Genomic DNA, 18,152 nt, shown 5'->3' with positions numbered 1-18,152 from the left:
GGTGTAAAGTCCACACAAGTAGTCACAGATCACTGAACCATCTCCAAGGTGTCCTCCGCAGCTAAAAAAAATCCTAAAGCTACATTTTTACGTCGCAATGCAGGAAGATGAATGCAGTGACCTCTCCCTGACGACGAGCACTCTCCCGATCCATCTTCCGGCGTGTATGCGTGACATCACGTGACGTTACACGACGGGCGCTAACGAGACTTCAAGCCATTGCAGTACTTTGCGCAGGAGCTGTCGGGGACCTTAGGGCTCGTTTCCACTGGCGCGATTCCCGCATAGATTCCTTGCAGGCAAATTGCGAGAGGGAACTATGCCATATGGTACAATGGCGGCGCCGCCGAATCGCTTGCGCTAGCGATTCGGCCGGTGGCTCCATTGTACCCTATGGCATAGTTTCCCCGCGCGATTTCAGATAGATTCCTGTCAGATTCGACTTGACAGGCATGTGACAGAAATCTATCTGTTGGTTGAATCTGTGTATGGCCACCTTTGCTCATTAACCACCGGGGGAATCAGTGAAATGTGTTTTTCTTGGAATGCTGAGTTTTCCCTCCCTCCATGTATAACGTCCCTTTTTGTGCCCAAATAACAATTTTAGTTTCATCAGTCCACAGCACCTTATTCCAAAATGAAGCTGGCTTGTCCAAATGTGCATTAGCATACCTCAAGCGGCTCTGTTTGTGCTGTGGGCGGAGAAAAGGCTTCCTCTGCATTACTCTCGCATACTGCATCTCCTTGTGTAAAGTGCGCCGAATGGTTGAACGATGCACAGTGACTCCATCTGCAGCAAGACAATGTTGTAGGTCTTTGGTGGTGGTCTGTGTCTTGTCTCTGACTGTTCTCACCATTCATCGCTTCTGTCTATCCGAGATTTTTCTTGGTCTGCTACGTCGAGCCTTAACTTGAACTGAACCTGTGGTCTTCCATTTCCTCAATATGTTCCTAACTGTGGAAACAGACAGCTGAAATCTCTGAGACAGCTTTCTGTATAGTTCCCCTAAATCATGATGGTGAACAATCTTTGTCTTCAGGTCATTTGAGAGTTGTTTTGAGACCCCCATGTTGCAACTCTTCAAAGAAAATTAAAAGAGGAGGGAAACGTACAATTGACCCCCTTAAATACTCTTTCTCATAATTGGATTCACTTGTGTATGTAGGTCAGGGGTCACTGAGCTTGCCAAGCCAATTCGAGTTCCTATAATTAGTTCTAAAGGTTTTGGAATCAATAAAATGACAAATTTATGAACCTGCCTAATTTAATTTAAACAATTATTGTGCACTTTCTGTAAATCCAATAAACTTCATTTCACTTCTCAAATATTACGGAGTGTGTCTCCTATATGATATATTTAACTGACATTTTTTATCGTAACAACTAACAATTTATACAGGAAAATCATGATGATTAACAAGGTTGTAGTCTAGGGCCAATTTAGGGGGAAGCCAATTAACTTATCTGTATGTTTTTGGGATGTGGGAGGTAACCAGAGTGCCTGGGGGAAACCCGTGCAGACACAGCAAGAACATACAAACTCCATGAAGATAGTGCCGTCGCTGGGATTTGAACCTGAGACCCAGCACTGCAAGAGGAGAGCGCTAACCAACACGCCACCGAGCTGCCCAGGTTCAGCATGACAGCCAGGCTGGCAGTATTCTCAGCACACAGTCAGCAACGGCAGCCTCCCTGATTCCTGGCAGGCGATTCCTCGGAATAACGTATGACTGTTTATGAATGATGAGCTCAGGCGTTCCAGGAGGTGAAACTGCGGGCGTATAACGCGGCTCACTGATGCGGCCTCTGGCAGAGGAGATGAGAGCTCTCTTTGTACAAGCGGAACTAAATTAAGAACTAATGTTATTTTACGTCATAAAAAACACCAGCCAAGAAGATGGAAAAATATATTGCTGAAATACAGCGGAACGGAATACAGAGGAATACATTACTTATCTGTGGTATGATATGTGGCCAGATCCACCATTAGATAACCTCTTTCCCCAAAGTTAAGATATCCCCAGAAGTTAGCCCTAGCAGGAATTTTAAGCCTGCTAGAAATATAAGCCCCACCCCTAAAGTAAGTCTTAGCAACAGTAAGGGCCCTTTTCCACCAGCGCGTTTGCGCTGGCTGAATCGCAAAAACGCAAACCGCTAGCGATTTTACAATCACTACGGTTTGCTTTTTAACATAGGAATCGCGGTAGGTCATTTCCACTACCGCGATTCGCTTTTGACGGGAACGCGAACGCACGGCGGAGCGATATTTGCCGCGATTTTGCTATGCAGTGCATAGCATAGCAAAATCGCGGCCGCGAACGTCGGGGAATCGCCGGTTTTGCGATTCAGCAATCGCTAGCGTTCAGCGTGAACGCTAGCGACTGCAGGTGGAAAAGGGCCCTAAGGGGAAAAAAATATGGCAGCTTGTGTTATTACTGGAGCCGATGGTCTCACGGGCAGGACCATGGCTCTCACACGGGGCCAATCACTGCTACTCAGTGAGTAGTCCCCGTAGCCTGAAGCTCTGGGACACAGCTACATAGAGCTGGGGGTAAGAGGAGGATGTGGAGGACACCAGGAGGACATGAAGGACAGCAGAGGGCATAGGGGAACACAGGTCAAAGGAGGACAGGGGATAGAGGAGGACACAGGTACAGAGGGGGACACCAGGAGGACACTGAAGGTACAAGGGGGACACAGGGGCACACAAGAGGTGGATCCAGCAGAGGAAGAGGCGGCACAGTGGGGAAGGCAGGAGGACACAGCAGACGACATACAGCACAGGAGCTTGTGTCTTCATAGAAATATAAGACCTCTCCTGAAAATAAGCCCTAGCACATCTTTAGATGCAAAAATGAATATACTGTCTTATTTTTGGGAGAAACGTGGTAGATCCAACTCCATGTAATCTGATCAGAGAGGGATCTGCTGCCTGCCCACACATTGCACACTGATTTCCAGTAGGTTACAGCCTGAAATCTGTTAGAAATTGTCCTGCCGCCGCCTGCCTGGCCGCAACTGTAGCCAGAGGTATGCGGAGGATGCCATATTCATTTCCTCTTAAACAATACCAGTTGCCTGGCAGCCCTGCTGATCTATTTTGCTGCAGTAGTGTCTGAATAACACCAGAAACAAGCATGCAGCTAATCTTTTCAGATCTGACAATGTCAGAAACATCTGATCTGCTGCATGCTTGTTCAGGGGCTATGCCTAAATCTATTAGAGGCAGAGGATCAGCAGGACAGCCAGGCAACTGGTATTGCTTAAAAGGAAACAAATATGGCAGCCTCCACTTACGTCTCGCTACAGTTATCCTTTAAGATGTAATGAGGCCCTAGACAAGGTAGTAGATTTGGGCCCCCCGTTGTGGTCTTTTTGGTTAGGTGAAGTGGAGAGAGGTCAGAAAAGGTGGCTGTTGGGCCCCTTGAAAAACACTAGGCCCCAAGCACCTGCCTATGTTGCCCAGTGTAAGGCACACCTCTCATAACTCCTGGCCTCCTCCGGGGTTTGGCCTCAGAGCGCCAGTACCACCTGACTTGGCACATGAAGTGACATCACACATGAATTAGCGTTACGTGGAACAGGCATTCGCGGTGACGCCGGAGGTCAGAAGTCGCACAGGCAGGGAGGTGAGACTTCACAGGCAAGGGGCACACATACACTTGGGGGAGACCGGCCGGAGGGTCCATCGGCCAACGCAATATTGAACAACGTTACCGCTGCACACCGATCCAGCCCTCGCGATGGAGAATTTTCCATCATTCCCGATCAAATCCACTTGAGCGATTTTGGCCGGAAATTGACTGAATGATCTATCGGGAAGCACCGATTCTGTTCAAATTTGATAACATTTTTTCGAATCGGAAGGACGATTGAGCCGCAATATTGACTAATGTATGGGCACCCCAAGGAAATAGCTCTGTCCGGAGTCTTGCTTTAACTCGGACTCCATGAAGTGTGATTGGACGGGGCATGGAAAAGGAATAACCTTTCTAATATGTGCCTGCTAAAAATTTTTTTTTTTTTTTTTTTTTTCAAACTCAGAAGCATACCTGGTATGGGAAGTTTGTCAGCCAATGGCGTCTCAGCCTTCCACAGCTGTTGGCCAGTACTGGGTAATGCCATCATCATGGTTTGATAGGTGCATATGTTAATTTTATTATAACATCGTGTATTGACAATTACGCTCATATTTCTAACGTCTTCCCATACCCCTTACTCCCCTCCTCATTCTAACCACACGCTAATCACTCAATCAACCACCAGTAGGCTTTTATACCATTATCATCCTCATCCAGCACTCATTACATGCACACACTCAGTCTAACACGAACCTCGACCCACCATGTGCCTATCATTACCCCATCTCAGCCATGTCGGTCTTGCCCTCCAATCCACATGTGCCAGAAGCTTATGTTTTGTCCAGATATTTTTTTATAAGTGATTGCCACAAGTTATTACAGGATCTTAACGCTTTCGAACAGACTAAGAAAGGTATATAGCTAGTTTTATCATTTACCCCATGCACTTCACCACCACATACCTGATTCATTCTGTTGATCCAGACGTCAAGACTTGGCGGGGATGAGTCTTTCCATTTATCTACTATGATATTTTTTGCGACCTTAGAGCCAATTTCTTTGATTAAAGTACTACCTTTACTGCTTTCTGGGCTTGAGATGCCAAAGATAGCTTCACTGGCTGTCAGCTCGAAATTCTCCTCTAGTAGCTCGCTGCTAAAATTACATATTTTTTCCCAGAAGTTCTTAATTACTGGGCAGGTCCACCACATGTGCATCTCTGTTCCTCCCTCCTGCCCACACCTCCAGCAAAATTCTTTTTGTCTTGAAAATGTTTGAATACGGGCTGGTGTCATGTACCATCTGGCTAAGGTCTTATATTGGACAAGCTGGAGTTCTGTATCTTGGATCTCCCAGTTGGCTTTCCAAATCCTAGGCCATTCGTTATCTAGGGAGCAACCGAGAATCTTTTCCCATTTTGTACAATAAGTGGGGATCAAAATGTGGCTCTCACCTTGACTGATAAGTCTGTTTATTTTAGACAAGGCTTTGTCCATTTTCTTATTGAGGAGAATGTGTTTTTCTAAAATGTTTAGGTCTTTTCTTGTTTTGGTTAATTTCGAGTTTATTTCATGCAGGAAACTCCGGACTTGGGTTAGACCCCACGTATCTTTCTGCCCAAATTTGGTTAGCAGCCTGCTGTATGGGAGTGTACCTTGCCGTCTTATCCCCCTCCCAACTGACGGCTGCCAACTCTGGTTTCTGCAAGCTCAAAGGACTTATCACGGGCACAGCAGGTAAGGGGAAGAGACAAAGGCAGAAACTGGTGTCAGGCAGAAGGAGAGAGGACGCAGATACAGCAATTCAAAGATCAAAAATGTCCAGTTGTTATGAGAAGGTTTAATAATAATAATAATAATAATAATAATAAGCTATAAGCTTTCAGCCTGGCCACATAGGAAACATAACTGACTTATTTCTACACTTAATTGTAAAACTTTAATTAAAAAGAATTGGAGTGAAAATAAAGTAATGCATTTTTTTTTTTTTTTTTTAATACAATATTCACTTATAAACTATTTAGTCAGTGTTTGCCCATTGCAATAGCTTCCCTCTCCCTGATTTAAATTCTGGAATTCATCACTGGTGGTGACATCTTTAATCCTGTCAGGAGCAGCTCTGTGGAATGTTTGTTTCTGAGAGTTCAAAAGCCAGTGAAAATAATGCTGGTCTCCCAGAATGCTCTAGGAGGAGAATTCCACATAACTAAACAGCCTAGGCTAATGCTACGTACACACATGCGACAACGATCGTTCGTTGAGGACGACGAACGAACTTTTAATTGATGAAAGAACGACCTAAGTAAAGTTAGTTTTAAAAGGTGTGTAACGATCTGATCGTTAGAACGAACGTTACATCACGTAAAGCAACTATTGCGCGTGCGCGTAAAAATGAGAAGTTTCACGGAGAAATTGGGAAATGCGCATGTCAAGCCTAGTGCGAACGACCGTTTCCAACGATGTACTACTTTTGCAAACGATCGTCGTTGGTTAATATCCGCCGAGACAGAACTTTCTTTTGTAGCGATTTGGCTCGTTCGTCGTTTGCCTTAATAGTCGGTGGTTCGTTTTTTGTAACGATCGTCGTTGGTAAAGATCGGGGAACGATCGTTACAAACGACTATAGTCGCATGTGTGTACGCACCTTAAGCCTCACTGGAAGGACAGAGCTAAATACACACACAAATTTATAAATATAGGAAATGTTTCTGATGCTGAAACCAGGAAAAATTACCATAAATCTGGGTAAAAATGTACTGCATTCTACTATATGTCACTCCAGGGCTTCTAAAGATTTTTGTTTTTTTTAGCTGGCCGGGGTTCCCCTTTAAGCAGGCTCCTTTGCATGGATACAGGGAGTAGTCTCGCTGTATTTTCTCACAAAGTACGATGGAAGTGAGCCAATGTTAATGTGGACTCATAGGAGTGACATTGAGCTCCGCCGGCCTCGCCCAGCGCTGGAGATAAATAAACAGATTGCAATGATCGCATTATGTTACATCTGTAACCTACAGACAGCAGATCAGCATAATCTGAATACAGGCCCGGATTTACATCACTGTAGCCTATAGGCACAGATGTCCTGGCATTCTAGACTTCACTTTCCATTGACTTACAAACCCCCGCCGAGCCGCACCGCAAGTGCGCTGACTGGCCCAGCTGTCACTTCTCCCTTACTTCCCTTGCCCATCATAGGTAGCTACATGTGCCCCTTAGTATTAGGTAGCCAGAGGTACCCTCAGTATTAAGTAGCTAGAGGTGTCTCCAGGCTGAAGGGAGATCTCGTCACTGAAATGCTGAGAGCTGGGCGAGTGACCTCTCATTTACACTCCACTCTGGACTCTGCATAGGGAAGGAGGAAGGTGCTAGGGGAAGGGAGTGAGCTGCCTTTCCATCATAAGACGCCTGTAGGCACTTGCCTACAGTGCCTTGCTGTAAATCAAGCCCTGTCTGAATATTATTCTTTGCTTTGTACAGGAATCCCAAGCACAATACTGACTAGGGATGGTATCGAAATACTAATGGATTCTGAGTTGATGCTAATTTATGCAGCTTTGTGGCTGGGAGCACACTTTTGCATGTGTTTTTCAGGAGTAAGGACTCGTTCACACTAGGGGCGCTTTTTCAAGCGCAGATGTTTTTCAAAATCGCTCTAAAACCGCTTGTGCAATGATTCCCTACGAGAGAGTTGACATCTGAGTAGTCCGTTTCTGATCTGCTCAGCATAGCGGTGCCTGTACCTTTTTTGAGGTGATTCCGCCTCAATGGAAGGTATAGGAAAAACGTGAACCGCTCACAATATCGCTTTGTGCAGCGATTGCGTTTGCGTTTTTAAGAATAAATATGTTGTATTTATTCTTTACCGGGTCAAAGAGTTCACTTCCTGACTGACATCAGGAAGTGAATTTAAAAAAAAACGCTCTGGAAAAGCGCTTAGAAAAGCGCTTCTAACAAAACCGCACCGCCTACCCAAGCACCGGGAATCGCAAGAAAAAACCTCGACAAAAAACGCCCAGTGCGAAGGCCATTGGAACGCAATGTGAACAAGGCCTAACACATGCAATTCTGCAAAGTGTGCTCCCGGTCTGAAAATGGACCAATCAAAATCATCAGCTGCTGCACGTGGCTGGTCCATTCCCAACCTGCATATGTTTGGATAAAATTAGCATAAATGTTGCATTCAGGCAGGGAACACGCTACATTCATTTGTGCGCGTTTTGCCATTTTCTAAAATGTTTTCGGCTTTTTCCCGCACGCTCGAATACAGTGCATGCCGCTGCAAACGCGTGAACTCATGCGGTAAAATGTTCGCATTAAATGCAACCGCAAAAACCAGACGGAAACCTGGGAATCGCGGGGGAAAACGGCCCTGCAAGTGTGTTCCCTGCCTCACTCAAAACTGTGGGCATATCACTGACCAACCTCACAACCTACCAAAACAGTATGGGGGGGGGGGAGGAAAGCAGGGCTGTGGAGTCGGAGTCGAGGAGTCTGAGTTGGGGCAAGTTTGGGCACCCGGAGTCAAGAGTCTCATGATTTTTGTACAAAATCCACAGCCCTGTTAAGTATTAGACTAAGGAGTCGGAGCCATTTTGGGTACCCGGAGTTGGAGTCAGTCGTGGTTTCAGAAACTGAGGAGTCGGAGTTGGAGTCAGAAGATTTTTGCACCGACTCCACAGCCCTGGAGGAAAGGAGGCAGAGTAAACCCAACTTGGGTAAGCATAATAAACGTTGACGGACCGATAATTGTTCAATATTACCACTTCCATGTAGTATGAGAGTTTACCTACACAATCTGTTCATAGTATTACAGTACACCTGCAGGAAGAAGGATATGGAGGCTGCCATATTTATTTTCTTTTAAACAATACCAGTTGCCTGGCAGCCCTGCTGATTCCTTTGATTAGGCTTAGAGTCTGAATCACACACCTGAAACAAGCAGAAGTCAGACTTCAGTCAGAAACACCAAATCTGCATGCTTGTTCAGGGTCTATGGCTAAATTTACTGTAGTAGAGGCAGAGGATGAGCAGGACAGCCAGGCAATGTGCATTGATTCAAAGGGAAAAAAAATCCATCTCAGTTCAGGTGTGCTTTAAAAATCTGTTGGCCCTCATGCTACATGGAGGTGGTAAAACTGCAGTGATTGGCTAATCAGAATTGGATGTGTGTATGCACCCTGAAGGCGCACATTAATCAAATTTCCCAAATGATTGACAGTCCGATCTAATCATTGCTATCAATCAGAAATAACCGCTCAGGTCCAACAATGGGGAGAAAATTATAATCAATCCAATAAAACTAAAAAGAATCATTCCAAAACTCGAATCAACAGAACAATCGATAGAGCAATCGTTCGCCGTTGACTGGCGCCATTAATGGCACTCAGCCTTGGTAAATGAATCACAATGTGGAAAATGACTCTGCAGATAAATGTGTCATATTCCCCAGAGCTGCACTGTGTTTTGGGAGGAGAGGCCTCGACCCCTCTTCACCATCCTCCAAAATATAAGCGGGGGCGTGACCAAGCTGCTGGGGGGAGGAGCTTGGACTGGCTCTCGTAGTCAGAAGACAACAGTCAGTCTGTCACTGTCTGGCAGAGATGGCAATTTATATAATTTACATAAGTGTTTAATGTTTTATAACTTCCCATCCAGTGAGCTATAAACTAGTGCGTATTATTCAGTCTTTTGTAATATGACAATGTATTCTGACGGTCTCTGGAAACATGCCACGGCCACTTTTGCTATGCTAAGCAAGCCACGCCACCATAAGAAACTGCAAAAAAAACTATACTACAACGATCCTTTCTCATAATTAAATATACAACTCTCCTGTGAATACAGCAAGAGGCAGTGCCAAGGCTATGAAGAAACATTGAAATGCTACCGTTGCCAAAATAAGTTATTATACAAGATGTGCCAATTATCACCTAGCTGAATGTACTTCACACACCCAAATACTGACGCCACCTAACAACCCTTCCTAAAATCCTTAGATGAACACACAACCCCTTTAACAATACAATTATACCATTCACGTATGACCTGGTTCTCTTATTTCTTGAATATTGTCTTTGGCCCAGTGCACATCAAAAAACACTAGCGTAATCGTAAACACTGAGCGCTTTTTGAAGTGTTTTTTCAGAGCGATTTTGTAAACATGCCTAGCGATTTTTGGAGTGTTTTGGTTTAGTGTTTTTTTTATATTTTGTTACAGTAGAGTTGTAACTGAACAGCTTCTGTAACAAAACCGCTTGGAAAATCACTCTGATGTAGCGTTTTTCAGAGCGATTTTCCATTTTCCTATACTTAACATTGAGGCTGAATCGCCTCAGAAATCAGCAGAAATGCTGCAAGACCCGCGTTTAGATATCTGCCCATCAAGTTAACCCAGAAAGGGGGAGGGGGGGACCCCAAAAAACGATCCTGTTGTGTAAAAAAAATAAAATTTTAAACAATTACCATTCAACTAGCATATCGATACCACCTGTCACATCACTTTCATGCTATAAGTATCAGTATCCTTACGTTAGCTTTGGCCAATGAACTGAACGTTTTCCGACAACGCAATTTTGCTGCATCATGTATTCAGCTTTAAATTAGACATAAAGTAACAATACAATGTCATTGCTTATTAAATTACCATCCTATCCTATCCCTTAAAGGGTACCTGAAGTGAAAGAGAGAAATATAACTGAATACTTACCTCAGTAGTGGGAATCCTCTGGATGGTCCAACAGGTATAGCCCTGGCTGGGGCCTAGGTACATCCCTTGTCTGACTGTTTAAAAGGACCACTATCGCAAAAAAACATTTTAAAATTTATAATACATGTAAACACATTCAAAAATACAAGAAGTATGTTTCTTCCAGAGTAAAATGAGCTATAAATTACTTTTTTCCTACCGGTATGTTGCTTCTCACTTGCAGTAGTTGATAGAAATCTGACAGAACTGACATGTTTTTTGACTAGTCCATCTCTTGATGGGGGATTCTCAGTATTTAATTTACGGTTTACAAACGCACTCCCTGGAAACAATCTATACAAAGATGCAGGCTGACACTCCCTTCCCTTTCTCTTTCACCTACACCACCTGTTTGCACACTGCCTGGTATACACCATGCAATTTCCCATGAGATAGATGGGTCAAATAAATAAATTACGACAGGTCTGATCTGATTTACGATTGTTTTTAGAATCAATTTGCATAGAAGTGATCAGAAAAACAATCGGAAAACCGTTCGGATCTGTCGGAAATTATCGACCCTTCTATCTGATGGGAAACTGCATGATGTGTACCAGGCATAATAGCAGTTGCACTGAGCAACTGCCTTTCACCAGTGCTTTTGAAAATAAAGAAAACCCTAAGAATCCCCCAAGAGGAGATGGACACAACCTGTTATTTCTGTCAGATTTCTACTAGCTACTGTAAGTGACAGCAATAGAGAAATAATGTAATTGATAGCGCATTTTACTCTGGGAGAAAAGTACTTTTTATTTATGTTTTCATTAATTTAAAATTTTACAATTTTTTGCAATCGTGGTCCATTAAAAGTAGCAGTAGGGTACAGTGTCAGCCATCAATAAAAACAAGACGTTTTAAACCAGGTTGATACTATTTATTGGCTAACTAAAAACAATAAGAACAAGCAAGCTTTCGGCCTTGCAGCCTTCGTCAGGCTTAAATCCTGTTTGCTTGCAGGCTGATGGTACAGACAGCTCAATACATGCAACATCAAAAGGGGATACATAGATTTTTTTCAAGCATAAATATATGTCATTAAGTTGCCTTAACCTCCCTGGCGGTAAGCCCGTGCTGAGCACGGGCTATGCCGCCGGGAGGCACCGCTCAGGCCCCGCTGGGCCGATTTGCATAATTTTTTTTTTTGCTGCACGCAGCTAGCACTTTGCTAGCTGCGTGCAGTGCCCGATTGCCGCCGCTACCCGCCGATCCGCCGCTAAACGCGTCGCCGCAGCCGCCCCCCCCCCAGACCCCGTGCGCTGCCTGGCCAATCAGTGCCAGGCAGCGCTGTGGGGTGGATCGGAGTCCCCTTTGACGTCACGACGTCGATGACGTCATCCCGCCCCGTCGCCATGGCAACGGGGGAAGCCCTCCAGGAGATCCCGTTCTTTGAACGGGATCTCTTGATCTCCGATCGCCGGCGGCGATCAGAGGGGCTGGGGGGATGCCTCGTCTCGCTACATGAAGAAAAAAAAATTTAAAAAAAAAAACGTATTTGCTGCCCCCTGGCGGATTTTGACAAACCGCCAGGAGGGTTAAGTGAAACAGAACAACTAAATGGGATGGGAGGTTGTTAGCTGAGATAAGAATCCTTGTTTACACCATGCTCACAGACCTGGGAGTTGGATTGTCACAGAAGCATCGTAAATTCTGAGTTCACAAGTTTAGCTATATAGGCTGAGAAAGAGTTTTCTGGCATTAAATATCATCAGCCTCATACCAATATAAAACCTTTTCGTCCTTATAAACTGTCCCAGTAGAATGTGTTTGTATTTGGCACAATTCCGTGCATCGATTCTGCTTGTTTGCTGCGTTAAAGCGGTATAAACCGTGACATAATATTCATTAAAAACATGTTTTCTTACATTTATAGGCCATACGGTTATCATATTTGCATTTGTGCATAAGTATTATTATTATTCATTTAGAAACGACAGGTCCCCAAAAGTACAGTTTTTTGCTTTGTGAGCTGCCTTTGCATTTTATTTATAACTGCTTTTATTCATCTTGCATTAAAGGCAGACATGCTTGGAGTGTCTGTTTGTGTCCAAAGTCCTGTGTAACCCTTTGAATGCTGTTCTAGTGAGAAAAAAAAATGCTGGTTGTATATAATATGCTGTAAATATTTTTTTAGAGCAAAGAAAAAATGCTGGATTTTATTCCGCTTTAATAGTACAAGCATAGCAGGTTGTGTGTTCCAGGCGTGGACAGAGAGCGCTTAGCACCACTTTTGGGCATGTGCTATACCAAACACTCCTCTATGAGAGGTGTCAGAGATCTCTGGTCTAGGCCTTACCTGCTTCATTACCTAATGCTTTTATCTGTGCGGGCGATAGCTCAGTACACTAACATAATATATCTGCATTCTCTGGCCACAAATTCCAGCTCTAGACAAGAGGGCAAACATGTTTAACCAGATCTGAGTCCTGTTACTTGGAATGAAGTTGCCAGACCAAGCGGTGTGAAAAAAAAGGAAGGTTTCGTCCAACCACAAGATCAAATCATAGCACGGGCAGCACGGTGGCGTAGCGGTTAGCTCTCTCGCCTTGCAGCGCTGGGTCCCTGGTTCGAATCCCAGCCAGGGCACTATCTGCAAAGAGTTTGTATGTTCTCTCCGTGTCTGCGTGGGTTTCCTCCGGGCACTCCTAAAATTGGCCCTAGACTACAGTACTTACACTACATAATATAGTCATATGGCAATGGTAGGAATTAGATTGTGAGCTCCTTTGAGGGACAGATAGTGACAAGATATATATATATACACTGTACAGCGCTGCGTAATATGTCGATGGCGCTATATAAATAATAATAATAGCACAGGCCAGACGCCAACGCATGCAACACATCACACTCACGACTGATAGCGTAACCGTATGGTATAAGGGTCAATACTGGACTGATGCAGGAATCAGTGGATTGCTTCTCACCTGGAACAAACTGGTGCACTTTTAAATGATTGTATTGTTTAGATCTTTCAGCTTGAAAGAAAAGCTCATGTTCAATCCACAGCATTTGAACTCTTCACAATTGTATCTATGAAAAAATCTGCAACGCCGATTGTCCAGCATTTTAAAGCCTCGTACACACCGGCACGGTGGCGTAGTGGGCAGCACGGTGGCATAGTGGGCAGCACTCCCGCCTTGCAGTGCTAAGTCCCCGGTTCAAATCGCAGCCAGGTTAACATCTGCAAGGAGTTTGTATGTTCTCTCACATCCCTAAAACATACAGATAGGTTTATTGGCTTCCCCCTAGATTGACCCTAGACTATGATACATGCACTACACCATACATACATAGACATATGACTATGGTAGGGACTAGATTGTGAGCCCCTCTGAGGGACAGTTAGTGACAAAACTATATACTCTGTACAGGGCTGCGTAATATGTCGGTGCTATATAAATACATCGATTAAGGCGGCCGATAACGACCGCCTCAATCGATAATCAGGCGTGTGTACGGCAGACGGTGACCCCCAAACCGCGAGTGATCCGCCGGCGATCAGCAAAGCGCTGAGGAATCGCCCGAGTGTACAAGAGCTTTTCTAAGCGCTTTGTGATTTTAAAAGCTCTAGCTAATGTTATCCTACGTGAGTGTTCACACTGAAGTGATGTGATTTTGAGAAAATCCCCCATTGCATTGCATTAGCAAGAGCTTTTCAAAATCACTAGCGCTTAAAAAAACTCTTGTAGTGTGAATCAGCCCTACCTGAAGGCAGAGGCTGTGCATACACTATAGTGCAAAGCTGCCACCATCCCCCGAATTCCCCCTGTGCAGACAGGCCAGGTCACGTGGGGGAGTGGCTATATTGTAATTTTTTATTTACATAGCCCCCTTACCCTCCAGAGTAAAGTAGAGATGGGAAGTTCGGATCTTTTCAATGATCCGGATGATTCGAATCGGATCATTGAAAAGATCCGGATCTTTGATCCGAATCTCGGATCATTTTACTACCGAAGCATTCGGGGTGAGATGACTAGCAGGACAGGTCTTTCCCTGCTGTGGACAGGAGAAGGGGAGGGGGGTGGACACACAGAGAGAAGGGGAGAAGATGGACAGAGGGCAGGGAGTGGACAGAGAAGGGAGGAGGGACGAGCAGAGAGCAGAAATGTTTGTGCACACAATACCCACATGCTGCAATCATATGCTTTACATGTATTTATTTCACCTATATGCTCATCTGTGTACTTTCCATGCAAACGTCACACAGTGAAGGAAAGCATTCCCAGAAGATAAGTGCAGCTGTTTAGTGCCGAGTGGAGGAGGATCATTTTGCCCTGCAATCACACTGTCTGCAAAGTTACTGAGCTGTGCTGAGCCAAAAGCTTCCCATGTGTTCACTGTGCAGCACTACGGAACAGCCAGCCTATAATGAGAAGCACGTTTCAGCCAGTATGTGTGCTCTACACATATCTGGCAGTGGCACCCATGTCCCCTCTCTCTTATCTACCTGTCTCCCTGCAAGGCTGCCTCCCTTCTAACAGAGCGATCCATCTCTGCTCTGCTTCCAGGACCCAGCTGCCCGCTGAGAGGGGGCGTGTCGCTCCTGGCCCCGCCCCTTTTGCGATCCGAATCGTTCATTTTGATGATTCGGATGATCGACTCATTAAATAGATTCGGATCAAAGATCCGAATCGTTCATGATCCGGACAACACTAGAGTAAAGCTGACCTTGGATCTTTGGCCCTACAGAGAATTGTTTAGACAGAGAGAACAGAGAGGTCAATGAGATGCCAGTAATGTTGAAGAGAACCTGAGACAAAGTAAGAAAGAATTGATACTCACCTGGGGCTTCCACCAGCCCCACGTACACCATTGCCTCCCTCGCTGTCCTCACAGGCCACTCCATTAGTCTGCAATCTCACCCGGTATTAGGAAACCAATTGGGCCAGTCGGAGTGCGCATGTGCGCACCGGCCGCGCAACCCAATCACGCTGCCATCACTAGGAGCGTTCTGTACTTGTGCAAATAGACGCAATACCCAAGGAAAAGAAGCCTTCTCTGGAGACATATTGATAACAAATCACACTTAACATCCAAAGAAAAATATCCAATTTTATTTTAGGAACTGTGTACAACAATATGAGTTAAAAACAGTTAAACCCGCCTCCTGAATCTGATTGTAGTCAGAAATCCCTCCAAGGCTGGAGTATGTGCAAAAATATGATGATAGTAATAGTGCAAAAAAAAAAAAAAAAAAAAAAAAAAAAAGCAGCTATTCAGGTGCAGGGAAATGACCAGATTGCACAGCCCTGAAAACCACAAAAAGCTCCACACAGCCAAGAAAATGTTCAATCAGTGAGGGCTGAGACACACCAGAAAAGCTCCCCAAACGCTAGAGGTTTCAAAAGCTCTTCCCAATGTAATGCTTTGGTTTGTTTTTTTGTTTTTTTTACAAAACCTCATCGCTCAAATGTGCACAGACACATAGGATAACATTAGCAGGAGGTTTCAAAAACTCAAAACGCTCAGAAAAACTCCTCTGGTGTGCACCAGGCCTGATAGAGAGCCCCTTGACACCCACTAGGCCCTAAGCACCTGCTCTGCCTCACCTAATACTACGCCACTGCCTGCCTGTGTGACTGCAGATACACTTTACTGAAATTCACCCACAAGCAGAGTCAGGGCTCACACTGGGCGCTTGCCCGCCGCTTCCCGGCGATCGCGTTCGGGCCCGCGGTCGTGATTCGGCAGCAAAATCTCACAATTTCAGGAGGATTTGCACTTGTGATTCCCGTCAATAGAACGAGAATCACAGCGCAATTGCCCCCAAAGAAGCTGCATGCAGCGCGTTTGATTGAAAACGCAAAAGCCATGTTGTGAATGTATCCATAGGGATACATTAGTAGCAGCGCTTTGCCGATCGCACACGATTTTTGCTCATTCATTCAAGCTGAATCGCTCCAAAAACATGCTACATGCAGCGCGTTTACGATTTTAGAAAAATAACATCGCTGCTGTGAAAACACCCTCAGGGTTTCAGTAGCCAAAGGAATTGGTGCATTTTCCTGACTGATCAGTGGGGGAATATTGCTCCCATACAAGCCAGTGTGACCGTGGTACCTTATCACACACACAACAAGCAGATAGTGAGATCAGCTCTGTGGGCAATATATATAAAGTCAGGGGACTTGCGTGTACTCCTGTCTGATCTGTGGAGGGTATTGCTCCCATATGACCTGTGTAACTGCAGTTACACCTTATCACCCACAACCAGCAGATTTATTTTATTTAATTTTTTAAGTATTTATATAGAACTGACATATTACGCAGCGCTGCACAGAGTATATTGTCTTGTCACTAACTGTCCCTCAGAGGGGCTCACAATCTAATCCCTACCATAGTCATATGCGGAGCAGAGCTTTTCAGCGCTGCTAGATTTGGGCGCAGCCGGCGCCTCCATAGACTACAATAGGAATCATTCCTATTGCAGTGCTCAGTGAGTAACGTCGGAGCCGAGGTTGCTTAAAAAACACAATAATCCGGCCTCCAGCAATAGCTGAAAGCCGAATTATATCATTCCCCCACTATCCATGGCGGCCTGGAGGGGGAATAGTAATTAAATCGGCCCGGACTTGTGCAGAAGCAGGATCAGCTATATACCGGCTGTATCCTGCGCCCAAGTCTACCGGCACTGATTTCAAATGTACTCGTCATATGTAATGTAGTGCATGTATCATAGTCTAAGGCCAAATTTTAGGGGGAAACCAATTGACTTATCTGTATGGTTTGGGGATGTGGGGGGGAAATCGGAGTGCCCGGAGGAAACCCACACAGACACGGGGAGAACATACAAACTCCTTGCAGATGACCTGGCTGGGATTTGAACCAGGGACCCAGCGCTGCAAGGCGAGAGCACTAACCACTACGCCACCGTGCTGCCCAGGTAGCAGATAGTGAGATCAGCTCTGTGGGCGATATATATAAAGTCAGGGGACTTGGGTGTACTCCTGTCTGATCTGTGGAGGGTATTGCTCCCATATGACCTGTGTAACTGCAGTTACACCTTATCACCCACAACCAGCAGATAGTGAGATCAGCTCTGTGGGCGATATATATAAAGTCAGGGGACTTGCATGTACTCCTGTCTGATCTGGGTATTGCTCCCATATGACCTGTGTAACTGCAGTTACACCTTATCACCCACAGCCAGCAGATAGTGAGATCAGCTCTGTGGGTGATAGTGTATATATAAAGTCAGGGGACTTGGGTGTATTACTGTGAGATCAGTGGAGAGTATTGCTCTCATACTAGAGCCCCGTTGCTGTAACTAGCAGAATCCCCCGGTCACACTGAGATGAGTCACACATAACAATAATATTACTGGATGAGATGCCAGGAGGACATATGGAAGGGAAGGGCAGCCCCCACCTGTTCTCCATTACCTGCTGCTTCTCCAAGGAGGGGGCGGAGGCAACCCACAGGGGGCGCACTGTAAATCCCAAATCACACAATATAATATTATTTATTAATAAGAAAGTATAAGAACTTGCCTGCAGCCGGCTGGGACTCCCGGAGCTCCTGAGCTGGGGGCGGGGCCACAAACTTCCTACTGGGTGGGAGTGCTGCGCATGCGTGCTGGCCTCCCTCCCTCCTGCCCCAGCTATAGCTTCAGTGTGCAGCATGTGATTTCCCTATACGCTGTTCTCTACCAGCACTGATCTGCCCGTGCCCTTGTGTGTACCCTGCCTGTATGTAGCCTGTGCCCTTGTGTGTAGCCTGTGTCCCTGTGTGTAACCTGCCCTGTACCCCATGTATGTGTGTAACTCTTGTGTAGCCAGTGCGCCTGTGAGTAACCTGTACCCCTGTGGGGGAGACCTGTAGCCTGT

General features: G+C 45.3%; 1 protein-coding gene across 4 annotated transcripts in view; it reads right to left on the bottom strand.

The window, feature by feature from the left end:
* Nucleotides 1–17,888, bottom strand: part of TMEM63A (transmembrane protein 63A) — a 90,613-nt gene extending 72,725 nt beyond the window's left edge. The window contains exon 1 of one of the 4 annotated variants that reach the window (XM_068232832.1): nucleotides 17,817–17,888. Coding sequence is in view for 1 of the 4 variants with exons in the window: in XM_068232831.1 (XP_068088932.1) it covers nucleotides 673–857 (185 nt within the window). In the remaining 3 variants the exon portion in view is untranslated. Of the gene's footprint in view, nucleotides 1–672; nucleotides 953–4,544; nucleotides 4,619–17,816 lie in introns of those variants that run through there. The other 3 variants (XM_068232833.1, XM_068232834.1, XM_068232831.1) reach the window with 3 other exon arrangements.
* Nucleotides 17,889–18,152: the final 264 nt, after the last annotated feature.

Source organism: Hyperolius riggenbachi, chromosome 4 (assembly GCF_040937935.1).
Source record: "Hyperolius riggenbachi isolate aHypRig1 chromosome 4, aHypRig1.pri, whole genome shotgun sequence".
Lineage (NCBI taxonomy): Eukaryota > Metazoa > Chordata > Amphibia > Anura > Hyperoliidae > Hyperolius > Hyperolius riggenbachi.
Note: the sequence above shows the minus strand (reverse complement) of the source record. Positions and strands in the feature narration are given on the sequence as shown.